The 21,367-nt window shown below is 47.5% G+C and overlaps 1 protein-coding gene across 1 annotated transcript; it reads right to left on the reverse strand.

The window, feature by feature from the left end:
- Nucleotides 1-11,544: 11,544 nt before the first annotated feature.
- On the reverse strand, nucleotides 11,545-19,204 carry LOC133764171 (pepsin-3). The gene is made up of 9 exons (XM_062197846.1): nucleotides 19,149-19,204; nucleotides 18,640-18,799; nucleotides 16,668-16,785; nucleotides 15,812-15,930; nucleotides 14,947-15,146; nucleotides 13,462-13,578; nucleotides 12,799-12,943; nucleotides 12,599-12,697; nucleotides 11,545-11,694 (listed from the first exon to the last, which is right to left on the reverse strand). The coding sequence occupies exons 1-9, from the start codon at nucleotides 19,202-19,204 to the stop codon at nucleotides 11,545-11,547; spliced, it is 1,164 nt and encodes a 387-aa protein (XP_062053830.1).
- Between the last annotated feature and the right edge of the window lie 2,163 nt (nucleotides 19,205-21,367).

Consider the following 21,367-nt stretch of genomic DNA (forward strand, 5'->3'; position numbering starts at 1 on the left):
CTGTCCCGGTTGCCCCTCTTCCAGGCCAGCTCTCTGCTGTGGCCAGGGAGTGCAGTGGAGGATGGCCCAAGTGCTTGGGCCCTGTACCCCGTGGGAGACCAGGATAAGCACCTGGCTCCTGCCATCGGAACAGCGCAGTGTGCCGGCCGCAGTGCGCCTATCGCGGCGGCCATTGGAGGGTGAACCAACGGCAAAAAGGAAGACCTTTCTCTCTGTCTCTCTCTCACTGTCCACTCTGCCTGTCAAAAATTAAAAAAAAAAAGAAGTTCATTCTCAGCCATTGCATTGTCTTTATATACAAAGGCTGTTGTTTTCTGTGTGTTGATTTTATATCCTGCTATTCACCAAACTCTTTTATGAGTTCCAGTAATCTCCTAGTGGAGTCTTTTGGTTCCCCTAATTATATAATCATATCATCTGTAAATAGGGATAGTTTGACTTCATTCTTACCAACCTGAAATTCTTTGATTTCTCTTTCTTGCCTGATGGCTCTGGCTAAAACTATTAGGACTATATTGAAGAGCAATGGAGGAATGGGCATCCTTGTCTGGTTCCAGATTTCAAAGGGAATGCTTCCAGCTTTTCCTCATTCAATAGGATACTTGCCATGGTTTTTCATAAATTGTCTTGATTATCTTGAGGAATGTTCCTTCTAGATCGAATTTGCTTTGAGTTTTCATCATGAAAGGGGGTTGTATTTTATCAAATGCCTTCTCTTCATCTATTGGGATAACCATATGGATTTTCTTCTGCAGTTTGTTAATGTCGTGTATTGCAGGGTCTTTGTCCACCCGTACAGGACGGACTGGGCCCAAGGAAAGGTAAGTGCACCACTCGCCCGTTTCCCAGCCTCCCAATCTCGGAGACAATCAGACGCAGCGGGGAGTCAAGTCAAGCAGGAACCCGTTTATCTCGCGGGTAGCAAAGCCTTTGAAAGCACAAAACTGCGGAGTCATTGGGGCAGGGCATAAGGACCAACCAATCACTTAAAAGGTCATTTTACAGGGCAATTTTCATAGGACTAGACATATGTCTATATACTTGTTATCAGTTGTCGTCACTTCCCCTGATGTTGCACAGCCAATTAGCTTTGGTGGTAAACAACTTTGAGTTCTGCCCACCTTACTTCCTCTTGGCACCATCTTTGAATTGCCTCGTGTAACTAATTTCCTCACTTATTCCCCCTTTTTTGTTTTTAGCCAATCGCCCACCTCATTTGAGGCTCGAGCATGCCCACCTTGTTTGAGGTTCAAGCATATGGACACCTCCATTAGGAAGTACGTCCCAGCTACACGGAAGGTTTTTTTTTTTAGTTTTTTATTTTTTTTTTTATTTTGTCATAAAGATGAAGCTCCTAGTATGTGGGGGATGGGTCACTAGCATATAGGAATCATTGCTGTGTACCAATACCCCTATCAAAATACAAGGTGTGAGTCTTGTAGCCCTGCGTAACCAAAACATCCCTCCCTTCTGAGGTGCCACCCATTGGCCTAAGGTCTCATTAACAATTTGACATCCATTCCAGACTTTTTCCTGAGACCCTTCTGACAAATCCAATGACCCATCCCCGTAGTCTCACACCCCCATCGAGATGGGGGCTGGTCCCCCCTTTTTGTTTTAAAAATTGTTCCTTTAGGCCAGCCTCTTGGCCAGGCTGCTGGTGCTAGGCTCCTCGACGTGGAAGGTTAGCTGGAGCCATCGGAGACCCAGAACAGGGTACTGAAGAGGGGGCTCTCTTCCCAGTCCACTGGTGTGGCTGCCACCACACTGGGCACAAGGGCACTGAGGACAGATGGGCTGACATAGAAGCCGTGGTTGGGGTCAGGAGTGTACTTGGTCCACTTGAGCAGGGCCCACTCCAACTGGATGGAGACCTTGGTGACCGAGCTGGCAGGCAGCTGAATGAGCATCTCCAGGAGGTGGGGCTGCAGGCGGTCCTGTGCAGGCTGGTCTCCTTGCCCTTGGACGTGATGGTGAGCGTGTGCACGTGGACCAGGGCACAGTGTCCAGCAGCAGTACAGGGAAGGCGCGGTACGGATGGGAGTTGTACAGCAGGGTGCTCAACCCTCTCCCAGCCTGTGCAGCAGGAGGGCCGGGAACAGGTATCTCCTTGGGGTGCGCCCGCTCGCCGTGCTCCAAACTGGTGCCCGCGCAGTTCCACAACTCGGCACACACCGCCCTCCGCCTCCAGCTGGGTTCAGCAAGTGCTCGGGTGCGTGGTGTGTGCGGATCTCAGGCGGCCAGGCCGGGCCCGGGCCTCAGGCGGCCATGGAGCACCCCATACCCGGCGGGAGCGGCATGGGGCTGCAAGGCACGTGCTTGCTTGGCGCCGTCGGGTCGGGGTCCACGGCCGGCCGGTGTCCACTTCGCGGCCTCTCGGGGAGCTGCCCGGGCGCTCCTCGCCTGGCCCCGTGACCCCTGCTTTGTCCGGCGGTGGAGAGAGGGGCCCAGAGCTGCAGCCCTCCCCCGCACCATGTCGGGGCTCCTGCCCGGGCCGCCAACCCCAGCGGCTTACCGCCATCGTCGTTCTCCCGGTCCGCGCCGCTGCTCGACTCAGCGGGCGGCAGCTGTCAGCACCGTGCTGAGGCCTCTGCTGGCCCAGGGCTGCCCCTGCCGCTCCAGCTCCTGTGGTCCCCGCCGGGCTCCCTGTGCTGCGTTGCGGGGTGCAGCGCAGTATGCGCACTGCATCGTCCAGGAGCGGCTTGGCCAGGCCAAGCAGCTGCGTGAGTGCCAGGTGGCTCCTTGCACAGCTCTGACAGCCACCGCATGGGGTCCAGACTGGCCAGGTGCGTGGCCAGCATGCAACAGCCCTCGGAGGGGTATGCAAGGCAGTGCAACAGCCATGCCCAGGGGTCCTAGAAGGTGGCGGCCACATCCCCGGAAGGCAGCGGGGTGATCCTCCCGCAGGGAGCATGGGAGATCTGCCTGGCCCCAGCCACCTGGTCCCAGGAACAGCAGCACCAGCAGAGCGAGCGGCATGGTGGCCATGCCAGCAGCTGCTCCCGCATAGATCTTCTCATTTCTCCTCCCTCCTCCCGGGCAACCACAATGGTCCGGATCACTTAGCTCCCTCCGTGGCTCTACATAGGGGGAGGCCGCCTCTGCCCCAGGGAGGTATGGGGGTGGTCCCAGCCCTGCTAGGGTGGATGGGCTAGGCGGGGTGACTTTTACTTTCATTTTTACTTTATGATTAAACTTAGCCCATTCTCTTTCCCAGCCATCTTCCTCTGAGTCTCTGGGCTCTCCCAAGTCCTGTAAGGCCTTTAAGGCCGTGTCCACATTGGACGAAATTGCATTACCCATACTAGGGTTTCACTTACCCTGAGAGACCGCTTAGCCTCGGCCGAAAAGTAACTGCTCGTGCCCCACATTGGGTGCCAGATGAAGGGTCTTAGTCCACCCGTACAGGATGGACCGGGCCGAGGAAAGGTAAGTGCGCTGCTCGCCCGTTTCCCAGCCTCCCGATCCTGGAGACAATCCTGGAGACCATCAGACACAGCAGGGGGTCAAGTCAAGCAGGAACCCGTTTATTTCGTGCATAACAAAGCCTTTTAAAGCACAAAACTGCACAGTCATTGGGGCAGGGCATAAGGACCAACCAATCACTTAAAAGGTCATTTTACAGGGCAATTTTCATAGGACTAGACATATGTCTATATATTTGCTATCAGTTGTCGTCACCTCCTCTGATATTGCGCAGCCAATTAGCTTTGGTGGTAAACAACTTTGAGTTCCACCCAACTTACTTCCTCTCGGCGCCATCTTTGAATTGCCTTGTGTAACTAATTTCCCCACAGTGTATCACATTGATTGATTTGTGAAGGCTGAACCATCCCTGCATACCAGGGATAAATCCCACTTGGTCTGGGTGAATGATCTTCCTGATGTGTTCTTGAATTCAGTTTGGCCAGGATTTTTGCATCTATGTTCATCAGGGAAATTGGTCTATAGTTTTCTATCTCTGTTGCATCTTTTCCAGATTTAGGAATTAAGGTGATTCTGGTTTCATAGAATGAGTTTGAGAGGATTCCCTCCCTTTCAATTGTTTTGAATAGATTGAGAAGAATTCAAGTTAGTTCTTCTTTAAATGTCTGGTAGAATTCAGCAGTGAAGCCATCCAGTCCTGGGTTTTTCTTTGTAGGTAGGGCTCTTATTACTGACGCAGTTTTTGTCTCGGTTATGGGTCTGTTTAGATTTTCTATGTCTTCATGGCTCAATTTAGGTAGTTGGTATGTCTCCAAGAATCTGTCCATTTCTTCTAGGTTTCCCAGTTTGTTGGCATCCAGCTATTTGTAGTAATTTCTGATACTTCTTTTTATTTCTGTGGTGTCTGTTTTACATTTCCTTTTTCATCTCTAATTTTATTGATTTTGGTCTTGTCTCTCCTTTTTTTGGTTAGTTGGCCCAATGATGTATCAATTTGTTTATTGTTTTCAAAAAACCAACTCTTCATTTTGCTGATCTTTTGTATTTTTTTGTTTCAATTTTGTTGATTTCTTCTCTAATTTTAATTATTCCTTTCCTTCTACTGGTTTTGGGTTTAGTTTTCTGATTGTTTTTTAGATCCTTGTGTTGTGTAGATAATTCATTTATTTGGTGCCTTTCCAGTTTCTTGATGTAGGTACCAATCGCTATAAAATTTTCCTCTTACACTGCTTTTTCTGTATCCCACAAATTTTGGTATGTTGTATTGTCATTTTTGTTTCATTTTTTGATCTATCTTTGTATTTCTTCTATGATCCACTGTTCATTCAGTAACATGTTGTTCATTCTCCATGTATTTGCATATGATGTAGGGATTCTTGAGTTGTTGATTTCTAGCTTCATTGCATTGTGATTCTAGAAGATATATGGTGTGACTTTGATTTTTTTTAATTTGGTGAAACTTGCTTTATGGCCTAGCAATGTGGTCAATGCTAGAGAAAGTTCCATATACCAGAGAGAAATATGTGTATTCTTTGGTTGTAGGTTGGAAGGTTCTGTAGATATCTGCCAGGTCTGTTGGTCTATGGTGTTGTTTCCTTACTGATTGTTTCCTTACTGATTTTCTGTTTAATTGATCTCTCCATTGTTGAGATTGGGGTAGCAAAGTCCCCCATCTCTATTGTATTTGGATCTTAATCTCACTTTAAATCCTTTAACATTCCTTTTAAATAGCCAGGTTCCCTGTGGTTGGGTGCATATACATTTCTAATGGTCACATCTTTCTGTTGAATTGATCCTTTGATCATTATATAGTGTTCTTCTTTGTCTCTCTTGATGGTTTTTGTATTAAAGTCTATCTTGTCTGATATTAGGTTGGCCACACCAGCTCTTTTTTTGTTTCTTTTAGCATGGATTATCTTTTTCCATCCTTTCACTTTCAGTCTGAGAGCATCTTTGTGAGTAAGATGTGTTTCTTTTACGCAGCAAATAGACAGGTTTTCTTTCTTAATCCATTCAACCAGTCTGTGTCTTTTAACTGAGGAATCAAGACCATTTACATCCAGTGTTACTATTGTTAAGTACCGACTTTGCCCTGCCATATTACTGTAAATAGTTCTGTTTATGTACTTTGGATTTCATTTTTTATTTTGCTGGGTAATTATCTACTTTTCCAGTGATGTTCCTGTTTCTGTGTTTCTGTGTGTAGCATCTGTTTGAGCATGTTTCCTAGGGCTGGGTGAGTACTTACAAATTCTTTCAATTTCTGTTTGCTATGGAAGGTCTTTATTTCTCCTTCATTCATAAATGAGAGTTTTGCAGGGTACAGTGATCTGGGTTGACAATTTTTTCTCTTAGGATGAAGAGTATGTCTCGCCATTCTCTCCTTGCCTGTAGGGTTTGTGGTGAGAAGTCTGGGGTGAGCTTAATCAGGTTTCTTCTGAATGTGATTTGGCTTTCTCTCCAGCACATTTTAGGATCTTTTCTTTATGTGTTACTGAGGAGAGCTTTGTCACTCTGTGTCGAGGTGAGGATCTTTTCTGGTCGGTCTGTTGGGAGTTCTGTGTACTTCTTGAACTTGAATGTCTCTTTCTTTTCCAGAGGGGGGAAGTGCTCTGCTATTATTTCATTAAAAAGGCCTTCTAATCCTTTCTCTCTTTCAATGCCTACTGGAATTCCTAGGATCCATAGGTTGGATTGTTTGATAGAATCTTGCGGATCTCCAACTTGTTTTTTAATTTTCTGATTTCTTCTTCTTGTGTTTGGTCTGACTGTGTTATTTGCAGAAATTTGTCTTGTAGTTCTCATATTTGTTCTTCTGTTTCATTTATTCTATTTTTGAGACTATCCATTGTATTTTTATTTGTTCTATTGAATTCTTCATATCTAGAATTTCATTCTGATTTCTCAATTTCTTGGGAATACTTTTCATTTCAGTCGTGATTTTGTTTCTGATTGCTTCTAAGTAATCTGACGATTAATTTTCTGAATTCCATTTCTGGCATATCCTCAATCTCTTCTTCTTCTGCTTCTATTATTGAAGAGCTGATGTAGTAGTCCATTCTTGGGCTAATACTGTCTTCCTTAGTCTTATTCAAAATTTTCCCCTTGTTTTTCAGCATTTCTGGTTCTTTTTATCTTTAATATGTGTCTTAGTGCCTGTGGCAAGATTTCCCTCTGCTATGAGTTGCTACGTGTCTGTGCATTGCCAATGGGAATACATAGCCCCACCTCTGGAAGACCTGCTCACTTCTGGATGATGATGGGGGCAGATAGGAGAGCTCTGGTACACTAAGCCCCTCACACTTGGGCCAGGCTTCTGTATGAAATGAGATAGGGATTTCAGTGTTCAGAATTTCTCTCCATTAAAAAGAGAGGGAGGAGATGTACAAATTGGGACATGCTCAAACGGAATGCCCCAAATGGTGGAGTTAGAAACGTGCCAGGGGATTCCAATACAATCCCATCAAGGTGGCATGTACCAATGCCATCTCACTAGTCCAAGTGATCAATTTCAGCTCACAATTGATCACTCTGATAGGTCTAAGAGTCAAAGAGATCACACAAACAAGACTAGTGTCTGCTAATACTAACTGCTAGAATCAAAAAGGGAGAGAAGGATCCAACATGGGAAGCGGGAGACACAGCAGACTCATAGAATGGCAGATGTCCTAAATAGCACTCTGGCCTCAGAATCAGCCCTTAAGGCATTCGGATCTGGCTGAAGAGCCCATGAGAGTATTTCAGGCATGGAAAGCCAAGACACTCTGGAAAAAAAAAAAGAAGACCTAAATGAAAGATCTCTGCGAGTGAGATCCCAGTGGAAAGAACGGGGCCATCAAAGAAGGAGGTACCTTTCTCTGAAGGGAGGAGAGAACCTCCACTTTGACTATGAACCTATCAGAATAAGATCAAAGTCGGCGAACCCTAAAGGCTTCCATAGCCTTGGCAACTCATGACTAGAGCCTAGGGAGATTACTGACGCCATAAACAAGAGTGTCAAATTGTTAAGTCAACAACAGGAGTCACTATGTACTTACATCTCATGTGAGATCTGTCCTTAATGTGTTGTCCAATGTGAAGTGATGCTATAACTAGTACTAAGACAGTATTTTTACACTTTGTGTTCCTGTGTGGGTGCAAACTGATGAAATCTTTACTTAGTATATACTAAATTGATCTTCTGTATATAAAGATAATTGGAAATGAAAAAAAACCTGGTGTTAAATTGGAAATTGCATAGAAAATTAATTAATTTTTAAAAAAATATCATGTAGGATCTCTGTCTTTAATGTGCTGTACACTGTTATTTAATGCTATAACTAGTACTCCAACAGTATTTTTTCACTTTGTGTTGCTATGTGGGGGCAAACTGTTGAAATCTTTACTTAATATATACTAAACTGATCTTCTGTATATAAAGAGAGTTGAAAATGAATCTTGATGTGAATGGAAGGGGAGAGGGAGCGGGAAAGGAGGGTTGTGGGTGGGAGGGAAGTTATGTGGGGGAAGCCATTGTAATCCATAAGCTGTACTTTGGAAATTTATATTCATTAAATAAAAGTTAAAAAAAAGAATTTCTCCCCATTGTACAGTTTGTGTGGTGTTTTGGGGAAATTACTCTGAAATGTTGTCATCCTTGTTTCTGGGTAGCGGGGTGTGTGGTGAAGTGGCCCCCACAATTGATGGGCGTACACATGAGCAGCAAATGCAGTAGCACCCTGTTTACATTTGGAGATGTGAACAGAGAATATGGGCTGGCAACGTGGCTCATAAGCTAATCTTCCACCTGCAGCACTAGCACCCCAGGTTCTAGTCGCAATTGGGGCGCCAGATTCTGTCCCGGTTGCTCCTCTTCCAGGCCAGCTCTCTGCTGTGGCCCGGGAAGGCAGTGGAGGATGGCCCAAGTGCTTGGGCCCTGCACCCGCAGGGGAGACCAGGAGAAGCACCTGGCTCCTGGCTTCGGATCAGCATGGTGCGCTGGCCACAGCACGCCAGCCGCAGTGGCCATTGAGGGGTTAATCAACGGAAAAGGAAGACCTTTCTCTCTGTCTCTCTCTCTCACTGTCCACTCTGCCTGTAAAAAAAAAAAATAAAATAGAAAACAGAGAATATGGCTTCTCCCAGCCAGCTGCAGGTCCAGTTGAGGGGAAGGAGAAGCATGGATGGGCAGAGGTGTAACTGAACTTTTCGAAGTCCCATCATGCATCTCTGACTCCTAAGCTGGACTGCCACTCAGAATGAAGAAGCATATTAGGCAGCATTATAATTTTTAATTGGAAAAATGAAAACAGATTCTTGTTCCCTGCTGTGGTGAAACTGGCAATGCAGACGCCGCACCTGTCCAGGCGTCTGGAGCTTCAGCTGCCTACATGCTGGAAGGGACCAGGTCCACAGAGAGACTGAGAACCACAGGGCACTCATGAACATAGCCTCTAAGGGGCCAGCTGTATTTTGGCCCTGTTGGTTTTCAGCCAAATGCTTTTTCCTGCCCTCTTTCTCCTGGGTATTTGGTGCTTAATTTTCCTGGGCAGTTCATACATGTGTTCCACAGGCACCTGCTGATAGGGGACATCACAGACAAGGCCAGGACCCTGCACTCATGGGACGTGTGTGCCAGTGAGAAGATGGATCTCACTGGTTGACGTCTGCACCCTGTATACCTGTCTCCCCTGACATTGGCTGCTCTGACAGGCACCCGTTGGCTCCCTGAGTGCCCATAAGCTGCCATGAGCAAAGACCTTGTGCCTTTTCCATGTCCTCACCTGGACTCAGAAGCCTGTTTACACATAGATAGCCTCGTCACCTGCTCCTACCCTTTCTATCCCAACAGGCAGTGCTGCCCAGTGTGCTGGGGTGAATGTGAGCAGAGTAAGACCAGCTGCCCCTGTCCAAGGCTCCTGGATAGGCCACAGCGCTCATCATCCCCATGTCCTATGCCTCTGCTGGATGCAACTATGAGGGCAGGAAGGTGGTGGCCAGCCAGTACTCACCTGGACCATGTGGGTATAGGGCAGTGACAGGGACGTCAGGAGCAGTTCCTTGAGCCCATAGCACAGTCCCAGATGGGCTCCTAGGGAAGAGGAAACTCCTGAGTGGCACCCCTTCCCCATGTGCCAATCATGCTAGGATTTCTTTTTATTATTATTATTATTATTATTAATTTATTTATTTAACAGAGAGAGAGAGAGAGAGAGAGAGAGAGAGAAAGGTCTTCTTTCCGTTGGTTCACTCCCCAGTGGCCACTATGGCTGGAGATATGCCAATCCATAGCCAGGAGCCAAATGCTTCCTCCTGGTCTCCCATGTGGGTGCAGGGGCCCAAGCACTTGGGCCACCCTCCACTGCCCTCCTGGGGCACCGCAGAGAGCTGGTGTGGAAGAGGAGCAACCAGGACTAGAACCCAGTGCACATAAGGGATGCTGGCACCGCAGGCAGAAGATTAACCAAGTGAGCCACGGTGCCAGCCTCAGAGCTAGAATTTCAACTCTTCCCATTTGCTATGTGTATAAAGTGCCTTCAGTGTGGCTGATTTTACACTTTGTAAACTTTTAGGAAAACGGTGAATTTTTTCTTTGGTAGCTGGAATTGGTTCTTAGAAAAATTGTCCATTTAAATTCCACTGATATCTGAAAGGTGTGTTCTGTCTGTGGGCAACTCTGCAGCTCTGTGGGTGATGGACTTATGTTAGTGCTGTTGGGCTGGAAAACCACCAATGAATCCAGAAATCCATTAGGTTAAAAAGGATTAGACACTGCTTTGTTGTAACAGGTGAACATGCCAATGCAAGTTGGTCATTGTCATTGCCCCAGAGTTTTTGAGACGAGCTGGTGCTGCGTATACCAAGCATTGTACATGTGTTATATCACTCAAAAACTCTCAGCAGTGTCTAGGCACAGAAGTTGCTACTCTGTCTATTTGCAGGTGGGCAAACACAGGCTCCGATGATGGGCAGGGTTGGGCTGAAGCCCAGGCTTCTGTCTTTCTTATTCCTGACCTGGTACTCTTTTGTGCTCTGCTTTCCACCAAGTTGGGAAACTGAGGCCCAAAGAGAGGACTTAGAGAGTGGTACTGTGCCATAGTGGGTTAAGCCTCTGCCTGTGGTGCTGGCATCCCATATGGGCACCAGTTCAAGTCCCAGCTGCTCCACTTCCAGTCTGGCTCCCTCCCTGCTGATGGCCTGGGAGGGCAGTGTAAGATGGCGCAAGTGCTTGGGCCCCTGAACCTGCGTGGGAAACACAGAAGAAAGCTCTTGGCTCCTGGCTTCCGATTAGCCAAGCTCCAGCTGTTGTAGCTATTTGGCTATTAAACCTGTGGATGGAAGACCTCTCTCTGTCTCTCCCAGTCCCTGTTACTCTGCCTCTAAAATAAATAAGTAAATTTTTATAAAAGAGAGGGGGGAGAGAGAGACTTTCAGAGCCTAGCTCCATTCCCTGGAACACACTGCTTAGGCTGTGTTTATTGCATGCTTCTTTCTAACAAGAGCTCCCTTTAAGGAAAAGCAACTTTTTATTGACATAGAATCATACCTGTTTACTTCTCATTAATGAAAATTATATATATATATATATATATATATATATATATATAGAGAGAGAGAGAGAGAGAGAGAGAGAGAGAGAGAGAGAGAGTTTTTCTGAGCTAGGATTCCTATGTCATACCCTTTAGTTTAGCCTATTTATGGAATTTGCAACCAGCCTCTCAAAGGTGTTATGAATAGAATCATTCCAGCTTTTGAATACTCCCAATGGCATCTGTGTCCCGTTCACCCCTTCCCTGTCCTTTTTCTCACTCTGCCTCTCACTCAATTGCTTCTGGCCCAGTTACTAAATGTCACTGTGTTTGCTGCTGTCCAAGGAGACATGATCATTTCTGCTTGTCTGCCTGGTGTTCTGACCCCAGCAATGGGAGGAGACATACTAGTGAGGAGAAGGAGCCACAAACATGTTTTCATCAGCTGTTTTTATTCTACATTATGGGTGTGAGTGGGAACAGGGCCAACCAACTACTTCTATTGGAAGGTGACTGTGTTTCCAGAAGAACAATCAGGAGAAGTCCGTCCACCTACAGGAGGTGCAGGAGTAGGCCAAATCTGTTGGGAAGTGGTTTCAAAGCTGCAGGCTTAAGCTGCAGCAGCCAAGCCCAGCTGATTGTTAGCCCGGTCGAAGACAGTGAAGTACTGGCGGATGAAGACATCACCCAGGATCCAGAGCTCGCCAGTGTAGGTGTCGAGGTTCATGCCCTCGAAGCCACTAATGCAGGCGTCATCTTCCTGTAGAGCAGAAAATAGCACAGGAGATGGGGAACAGAGTGAGGGTTACAAGCACTGGGTGATAACCATGAATGGCTCCCCAATCTGGCTGCAGGTGTCATGCCAAGGGGGGATTTGTGGCTCATTTTCCAGGGATGTGGCTGTTGTTGGGCTCGAATCAGCTTGCAGGAGCTGCTCCCTGCACTCTTGATGGGACAGATTGCCAGGCTTGTATGCTGCCATTGGCAGACACAGGAACCCTGACCTCAGCATTGGGGTTTAGGCAGAAGTTAAAGTTGGATCTGGGAAGGAGATTTGGATTCCCTGAGGGTGTAGCCACTTCTCATTATTTCTGTCGCCACCGTGGCACAGCTGACAGCCAGGGGTTCCTCCTCCTCCCTGTGTTACTCTGCTCAGCCTGGGCTGCAAGGCTGCACTTGCCTAGAGAAGGCACCAGGTGTGAATATTTCTCCCAGAGTAAGGTCAGCCCTTGTAGAAGGAACCAAGGAGTTTCTTGAAGGTCGTTGGACTGAATTGTGCTCGTCTTACCAAAGCCCCCTAAGTGCACACACGGTGGGATGAGCTGCCACCTCTGGTTCTAGTGAGGAAATGAATGCTAAGAGAACATGCACCTTGCTCAGAAATGATTGACAGGACATTGAGACCAGGGAGTCAGATGCAGGTCTAAATATCAGAATCCCCTTTTCACACCATCATCTTTTGCCTCACTTTTCCTTTAGAGGCTTCCTCCAATTCTCATTCCTGCATGGCTGTGATAGGCTCTTTTTGTCTGCTGGCCATGCAGAGCCGGGGTCAGTCTGCCTCTTGGCTTCAGCAGGGAGAAGAGTGAATTCCCCCTTGTAGAGGGCAGTGTGCAGCCTCCTTTTGTGTGGCCCCATCCGTGCCTGGCCGAGTGGTCCCTTACCTCCAGGATGTAGGCACTGGCGGGCACAGGGTACTGGACTCCATTGATGGTGAAGACAATGTTGGGCAGGGAGTACATGGATGAGCAGCTGACGATCATCTGGAAGGTGCGAGTGTGGGGGTTAGAAGGGGCTCATCCCTTGTGCATGGTACTCCCCCCCGCCCCAGTGTCTAGCAGAGAGCATTTGAGGCTGGACTTGCCTCGCCTTCAGAGTTCTCAGAAGCTCCAATGTAGCTCTGGATGTTGGAAATGGCACTGGTGGGGCCAGCCAGCAGGGAGGTGCCCGTGTCCACGATGGCCTGGCAGCCATCAGCACAAGCGATGGTCTCTCCATCCATGGTGATGCTGAGGGTGAGATGCAAGGAAAGGACCTTGAGTTCTCAGGGTTACACATGTGACCCTAGTTGGGCCCTCCACAGGGGCAGAACAACTGGAATTCAGGCTTCAAAGGCCAGGGCATGCTTGGTCTGTGAAAATTTTTCAGTCATTTCACCCTAATACTAGACAACCAAATGCAGTCTTGCTATAACGGCAGATTGTGTGCTGCTTTCCAGGTTCCCTAAATACGGAGAGGTATGGAGGTAGGTTTGTTAACCTTTCCTGGGTGTGCTGTAATGTGATCATCACACATTACAGCACAAGGAAGTGGTTGTCCCATCGTTGCTGAGGAGCTGGGCTCCCAGACAGCCCTCTCCTCCACGTCAAGTATCGTGCCTTTTGAAAGCTCTCAGTAGCTTGACCAGTTTCCAGCTCTCCCCTGTATTGGCTGTTCCAGGTAGATTTGGACATCAGATCAACAACAAGTCCATAAAGAAGTGGGATCAGGGCTCAGCCCAGGATCACATGCAGTGGTGCTGTCTCACCTGTCCACAGTGATCTGCCAGTAGCCCTCATAAGAAACAGGCACCCAGTTCAGGCTTCCAGTGTAGTAAGAAGAATCAATGCCACCAAACATCACAACACTGCCACTCTCATCATCACTGTGGAAAAAGGAGGGGTAGGGGAGAAGACAGGAATTCATTAATTCATGGTTTGCATATCTGCTATGTACAGCCCAAGAGCTACCCTCGATGGGGTACTTTTCAGTGCCAGGAGCTGTGCTGAATGTGTGACTGTTGTGGATTCTTTCAATGTAACACCAGGTCCACACAGTGGTCTGTATTATTATTTCGACTCTACAAGACACTGTGTCTCAGAGAAGGAAGGCAACTTGCTGGAGTTCACATAGTTGTGTAGTTGTGGTCAAGCATAGAACCTAGAAATTTGGGTTCCCTGCTGTATGGTTTGCACCCTGATATTCATTAAGTTTCCCTGGGGTTTACAAGTGAATTGAATTCAGGCAGTTTGGGCATTTAAGGACTTAATGGTGGAGATCACTCTTTCTCGTTCAGGGCTAGTGTGGCCAATATCCAGAGACATTTCTGATTATTGTTGTTGGGTGGAGGCAGGGGTGCTACTGAGGTGCAATAGGTCAGGGTCGGGGACCTACTACACAAACTACAGTCCATGGGACTGCCCAACAACATGCAACTACCTGCCCTAAAAAGTCCATAGGGCTGATTTCTAGAATCTTTATGTAGCTGGGGAGATGCAGTGACCCACAAAAGATACTTAAGCACTCATGAAAGCACGTTATGTTTAAGAGGCACCTGAAGATTGAGTGGCCAAGGGTACGAAGGATAAAAGAACTCTCACAAAGGATTCTTTGATATTGCAGAGTCCATTGGCTAAATCTGATGTTTCAGGTTAGATAGAAAGCAGGTATAGATGGTAACAAGAAATTAGTAAAAAAAAAAAAATACTGACCATTTCTAAGACTCAACCTCAATCACATTTACTCACCCAGTTTACAGTGAACATGTTAGTGCACAGTGCAGCACCTAGCAGAATATTAATGCCTGAAGCAAAATATGACCGTTGGCCAATGGTGTCATGGGGAGGATATGAGAAACAGAGGAAAGTTGCAGACAGCCTTGGCTACAATTGGGTAAAAGTCTACACAGCAAAACCCACCTGAGTTATTCTTCTATCATTTTTAGAACTAACTCAATAAGAAGAACCTTGCTTTCATTAGTTTGAAATGTCATTGTTCAAGATATATGAGGGTATTTCAAAATTTTCCCAGAAAAATAAAATTCAAGAGAATTTATATTGGTGCAAAATATTTTGCAATCTGTACATACAAGGAGTTTGTAAAATGTTCTTGGAAAATGCACACAATTTGACAGTGAGTTTGCAAATCTCATTCTTCTAAGATCCTCCCAGCCCACCCAACCCTAGTTAGGTCCCTGGCTGGACCAGGTGAAAATGGTCCGTGTGGGAAAGGCCCCAGGTTAGCCAAAACCTACGAGCTCAAGTAGACGGAGAAGAGGTCCTGGGACACGAGACCCTGGTCCCACATGTTGTCAAAGACGGGCGTGGCATCGGAGGAGGAAATGCTGGGGTAGGCCAGACCCAGGATACCATCGAAGGGAGCGTAGTACAGGAAGGAACCGGGCTCCGACTCACTCAGCCCAAAGATCTGGTTGGTGTCCTCGATGTTTCCAACCTGTGAAGGGGCACAGAGAAGAGGTCCACAATGAGCACCTGTTCATGGAGCACTTCTGGGCTCCAGCCCTGGACTCAGAGTGACCCTGCTTCATTTCCCGGAGGACTTAGCTTCCAGGGAATAAGGCAGAAAGCAGGAAGAGGACTATCCCTGAAATTCTTGACTCCCCATTGGGCAGAACCTTGGCAGCTGCTGTCAGGTGGCCACAGTGTGTGACTCACTGTGAGATATTGCTGCAGGATGGATAGTCACTGTGCATTTGGATTTCGGTTGGGCAGATGGAAGGCAGGCTCCAGCAACCTAGAGCACTTTACCCCTGCCATGCCTGGAGATTTGTGGAGCTCATGTGACTAAAGGGAGGAGGAGGGTGTGGAGGAGATGCTAAAAGAGAATTGAGCAACTGTCCCCCCACTTCCTCCATTCAGCACTGAGCATGGCTGAGTTTCCCAGGCACTACTCCTACAATGCTCTTATGGCTTAACCCCTGAGTGTGTGTGACAGCTCTGCCACATCCTCCCTGCACTGCCTGTTAGATTTCTTGTGTGATCTCTGAGATCCATACTGTTAGCGTGAACTTGCTTTGGGAACTCACTGTGGTCCCCAAGTCCTTGGAAACTGGCTCAAAGCTCAGACAGTGTGAGGGTGTATAGCCCCCAAGTGCTTACCTGCACAGTGTCGTATCCCAGGAAGCCTGTCATGCTGCCAGTGCCATAGGCGATGGAGAGAGACTCGCTGGTGGCCTGGAAGGTGGAGGAGTCCTCAGGGTTGAACTGTTTATGGACGCCTGCAAAGGCAAGAAGTGACATTATTAAACTCCAAAGGAAAGACAGTGGTGGTAAGATGTGCCTTTCTTCTTGGTTTGGAGTTTCTTGTGGAGGAGAGAGATGACCTTTGCTACAGTGTGACCTTAAGATGGTCTTTGGATTGCAGAAATTTCAGGTTCCAATCGCAAGTTTTTGGCAGTCAGCACCACCTCACTGGTGGATGATCCCAGCCTACCATAATTCCTCCCAAGGCACCCAAGCAAACCCTGAGCACATCAGTGTGGCTGTCCATGGTGCTGAGTACTATCACAGACCCTGCACAACCAAGGCTTCAGTTAGGACACCGCTGATTCCTGGCACCTCCTCTTAATTGAAGCTCAGCCCCAACAGTAAGAGGTTGGAGCTTGAAACAGTGTGGTGACTTCCAATGACAATGACATTGACATGTTCAATTGCAATGTCTCCTTCATTAGCAAAGCAATGATTAGTCTCCATGGGTTTTATCCGTGCCTCAATTTGAACTACTACAGGCTTTCTCCTCCATGAATCCATCTGCCCATTTCCAAGTCATACCTTTATCTCCTGATCATCTTTGCCCAATGATGGCTCCTAGAGCTGCCTGGAGAAACTTGTCCCCAAGTGACTCCTTCAGGTTTGAAGTGGGAGCTGTGAGAAGTCTCTAAGTGGTCAATGGACCCAACATCAGCTTTTGCTGGACAGCATAGGACAAACAGGACTGGGCATGGCAGGCACTCACTGCAGGCAGCACTGGAGCAGTAGACAGAGGGCACCCACAGGTTGGAGGAGCCGGTGTCAAAGATGACTGTGAAGTCCTGAGGGGGGGTTCCAATGCCGATGGTGCCAAAGTACTCAGTCTGCAGGGGCCAGGACAGCACAGTTCAAAGACCTGTAACTCCTCATCTGAGCCTCCCTCCAGAGCAGTTCCTTATCCAAGACTCCATCGTCTCTTCTTCTCTTCTCACTTCCCCATGAAGTGCACACTCCTTCAAATCCCAGCCATGCTCACACCTCCTTGATGTCTTCTCTGACTGCTCCCTGATTGCCTCTGGCTGTTCCCTGCTAAGCAAATTCATAACCGAGGCAGATCTGCTATCCTCTCTCAGCAAGGCATGTCAGTCTCGCCCTCCTGGGGAGCACACCTCAGAGGGTAGGGTGTAACGTCTGGCACCCAACCAGTTAGGCCTCAGGTGCTTGTCCATTAACTTGCTGATCTGGAGACATGCACGTCAGTTAAACAAGGGAACCCATGGGAATCTCTCATTCCCAAACCTCAGTGTGGACAGCAGATTTTAAGAAAGGAAACTCAGGGTTTTTATTCTCAATGCCAACACTTTCCCCTTGGTAGATTGTCCCCAGTTTCCATATTTCTATACTATTCTTGGACAATGACAAGCTCCATCCCACCCCAGGGCCTTTGCTCTGGCTGTTTGTTGTGTTGTGGAAATGTATGTTCCCGGACCGTTCCTTGGCTGACTCCTTCAGCATCCAGAGCTCTTGTCCAGTGTCACTTTTGCCAAGAAGCCTTTCCTGACTACATTAACCAAAGTGCCCCATATCTTCTTCTCCTGTTCCCACCATTTAATTAAATTTTTATGCTTTATGACCCCTCTCATGATCATAATTCATCTCACATGCTGGTTTGTTTGTCTTCCTTTCTTGAATATAGGCCCTCAAACTTTGGCTTTCTTTCCACAGCAAATGTCAAGCCTCTGGAATTTAGTATGTCTTCATAAATATTTGCACAATAAATGGGATGGTGTTTCTGAGTTCCACCAAGAACCAGCTGGGGCCTATGTGAACCACAACCAAAAGCTCTATGGTGGTAATGACTTGCAACCACCCATGGGTGGTGACTGTGAGTGGGTCAGTTCTGTAGACGAGGATGCTGAGGCTCAGAGAACATGAACCACTTACCCAAGTCACTAGGTCTGTATGGATTAGAGCCCCCTTTTGTAGTGGGTCTTATGTATCTCAGAAGGGAAGCCCTTGACCACAGGAAAGGCAATGTGTATTAAAGACCAGAGTATGTCATTGGTTCCAAGTAAGAGTCTGAGTGTACCACTCCAGTGTTTTGGATCAATCTGTGGCAATTAGGGACCAGGCTATGTCAGTCCCTGGCCTCTGTGTGACCGATTCCACTCAAGGCCCCTAACCTTACTTGGCACACCCTCCTTTCTTCTCCACTGTTCTCACACACTCTTTTATTCCTTCCTCAAATGCACATAGCTCACTATGGCAACAGGCTGAGCACAAGCCCTCCTGCTCTAGAACTTCCTCCCTCCTCTTGGAGATACCTGTTATTCTTTGACAGCTCCCAGGAGGACTTACTGTCCTCCAGGAACCACTCACTCAACAAGTAACACCTTCCTTTGGTGGACCTCTTCCTAACCGTGATTGTCACTAGGTGTTCATGCTCGGTGAGGTCATCCTTCTCCCACTATGGAACTGTGACTTTGCTCCCTGCTGCCCCCTGGACCAGTCGCAAGGCCTGACGCCTATCAAGGCATTCAGGATAAATAAACATTGAACGAACAAATGAATGAATGATGAACAAATGACAGCAACAGTTATGATTGCGAGTGTCCTCGACTGCCATGGGGTGCTGAGATCCAGGGAGCATTCCTTGCTGTCATTCATGTCCCCCAGACACCCTTTCTATTACTGGCTCAGTCCTTGGGGCTGCCCCTCCCCCCTGCCCATGCACTCACATCCAGGTAGTTCTCCAGACTCTCAGTGGGCACTGAGTCGAAGGCAGCTTTGGGCAAGTACTTGGTGGCCAGGTTGGGGGTGTGAGTCTTCAGGTATTCCTTCAGCAAGCCCTTCTCAATCAGGTTCTTCCTCAAGGACTTCTTTCTGACCAGGGGGACCCTGGGGCACAGCATTGGTGCATGCAAGGTTAGAGAAGGTGAGGTTAATGGGCAAGGATCCAGCTCAGGAGATTCTAAAGAAGCCAGAGAAGGACAAGGAAACTGGTTTAGGAGAAGTGAAGGAAGGAGGAGGAGAGAAGCTCCGTACAGCACAGAGGCGAGGTTACAGATCACCATGATATGGTTGAAACCAAACCACGGCTGCCTCCCCATGAGAGCAGAAGGAGAGACAAGGAAGGGAGACTGCATATGAGAAGAAGGGAAGGTGAAATATGACAGACAGGCAGGCAGCAGAGGGCTGGGAAGTTGCCCCTTGAGGCATTCTTCCCATTGCTGGTCACCAGACTCACTTGTGAATGATGCACTCAGAGAGTGCCAGCAGCCCGAGCAGCAGCAGCCACTTCATGGTTCTTCCTGGCTCCCAAGTCAGTGGAGAAGGCAGGACAGGTGGAAGGTGTGCAGAAGCAGGCAAGAGCTGCCGCTTATATATGGCCCTTGTCCTGACTGTGATAGCCCTTATCAGCCTGTAAATGCTACCTATTATCACAATCTCAAACAGAACTGTTCCTGATAAGATTGTTCTGCTCAGAGTCACGTTCTGAGAAGTTGCTAGTTGAGTAGCTTTCCACTAACACTGCATCGCGCAGTTGGAGTGCACCTGGCAAGAGCTAGACATCCATGAAGTGGTGGCTGAGCCTAATGGAATGGGAGGGTCCATGTACAACTTCCCAAGCTCAGTGTTGTGGCAAAATTGGTCAGCAGTGCTCTGAGCACAGCATTGATGATGTTGCTGGCTGGTTGGGGTTCTTTGAGCGCAGCTGCCCACTTAGCAATGGTTTGGGTTGCTCTATCTACCACTCCAGATCTTGTGAGCATTTGGTTATTTGGGGATCAGGACACACATCCCTGTCTTGATGACTTCATTTGGATGTGATATTATGGGACCTGAGTATATGTGAATACATTTGGTTTCTGCTCCCTGGTTCCTAGTTCATCACTAACTTCTCAAGGCACAGAATCTTGACTTTTTCTTCCCCTGGTGGGTCATAGTAACTCTAATCTCACTGCCTTTTGCCAGCCATAATGAAATTCTCTGCTATGTGATTGTAACACAGTAGGTGCTAAGACCCACCTCATTCTAGAGGGTTCCTGTGGCTTGGGTGGAGGGAGTTTGAAGAATCCATGCTGAGATGTCCACTCTGCCTACCAATAATGAAGCCAATGAAGACCCAAAAACTTCCCCAAATATAGTGTTTCAGGGTTCTGGACAATGGCTTATTAGGAGTATGTGAATGTAAACAGAAAGTTATCCCCCTGCTGGGAGGGGGTTCCCCAATCCACATGATTGGGCCTTGGGCCCCTTCCAGTCCTTGCCTTCTCCATCTTCTCATCTGGCTGCCTATTTTTATCCTTTTAGGCCCATGAGCCAATGATCAAATTACTGAACCTGAGGAAGAGGCTGTGAGAACACAAATTTGTAGCTTGTCAATCCTCAGCCTAGCTCTGAAGTTGGGCTGGCTGGTGCCTTGACCCTACTCATTGGATCCTATGCACTCATTGGAAGATGAGGGTGGAACTGAATCCGCTTGAATGGGAGGTCACCCAGATTGTGTCAGCTGCTGCAGAATTGGTTTTGGGGGTGTGGAGGATGTCTCTGTACATCTGGCTTCACTGTGAGCTGTGTCTAGAGAAAGCTCTAGGAAAAACCAATTTGAGATCTTGCGAGGGTCTTTTGTGGGCATTGTCTGTACACAGTTGATGTCAGTAGAGGGGTCTACAAGACTGGCCTTGACTCAAAAAGACTAAGGGTTTGGGAGGTCAGAAGGTAGGGGGAGGAACATGTGGTTTCTGGGTTGCCACACACTCACATCGGGTTTGGCAGCAGTTCTGTCTCAGCAATTTCTGGATGTCAATCTTATTGGAATTTTATGGTGGAACCAATCCTTGCAGAGCTGGTTCACTGGATGTGGAAGAAAGTGCAAACCTAAAAACAAAACAAAACAATTCTGCACCATCCTATGTTTATTAATCTCTGTAGTAGATCAGAATAACAGGTAAGAGACTCATGTTTCACAGGTCACTCATATTCCTATGGCCTAGCTGGACACCACTCACAGTCCTTGGAAGAGCTTGCTCCAGAGAAACAGGCTCCACCCCAGTGTCCTCATCACATTTCCCTGACCCTGAGTCAGCCATGAGGAAGACAGAGAACCACACACCTGTGTTCATTGTGGATGTTGAGGCCAACAAACACCAGTTCACACTGGCTATGAAGAAGCTGCACTGTGACACTGGTGTGCCAAGGTCAACACCCTCATGAGGTCTGATAAAAGGAAGAGTGCACAGATTCCACTGGTGATGATTATGATATTTTTATGTTGCCAACATAATTGGCATCATCTAAATGGAGCACTGCTGGCTTATGATAAATACATGTTGTTTCCCTGTAAATCAATGGTTTTAGAGCAACACTAGATGGCTAGAAATCCCCAAGGGAACTCTTACAGGTCATCTGACATGTGCACCTGTGATAGGACATGGGATGTGCAGTTTTCAGACAAGCTTTAGA

The sequence above is a fragment of the Lepus europaeus genome, chromosome 7, assembly GCF_033115175.1.
Source record: "Lepus europaeus isolate LE1 chromosome 7, mLepTim1.pri, whole genome shotgun sequence".
In the NCBI taxonomy this organism is placed as follows: domain Eukaryota; kingdom Metazoa; phylum Chordata; class Mammalia; order Lagomorpha; family Leporidae; genus Lepus; species Lepus europaeus.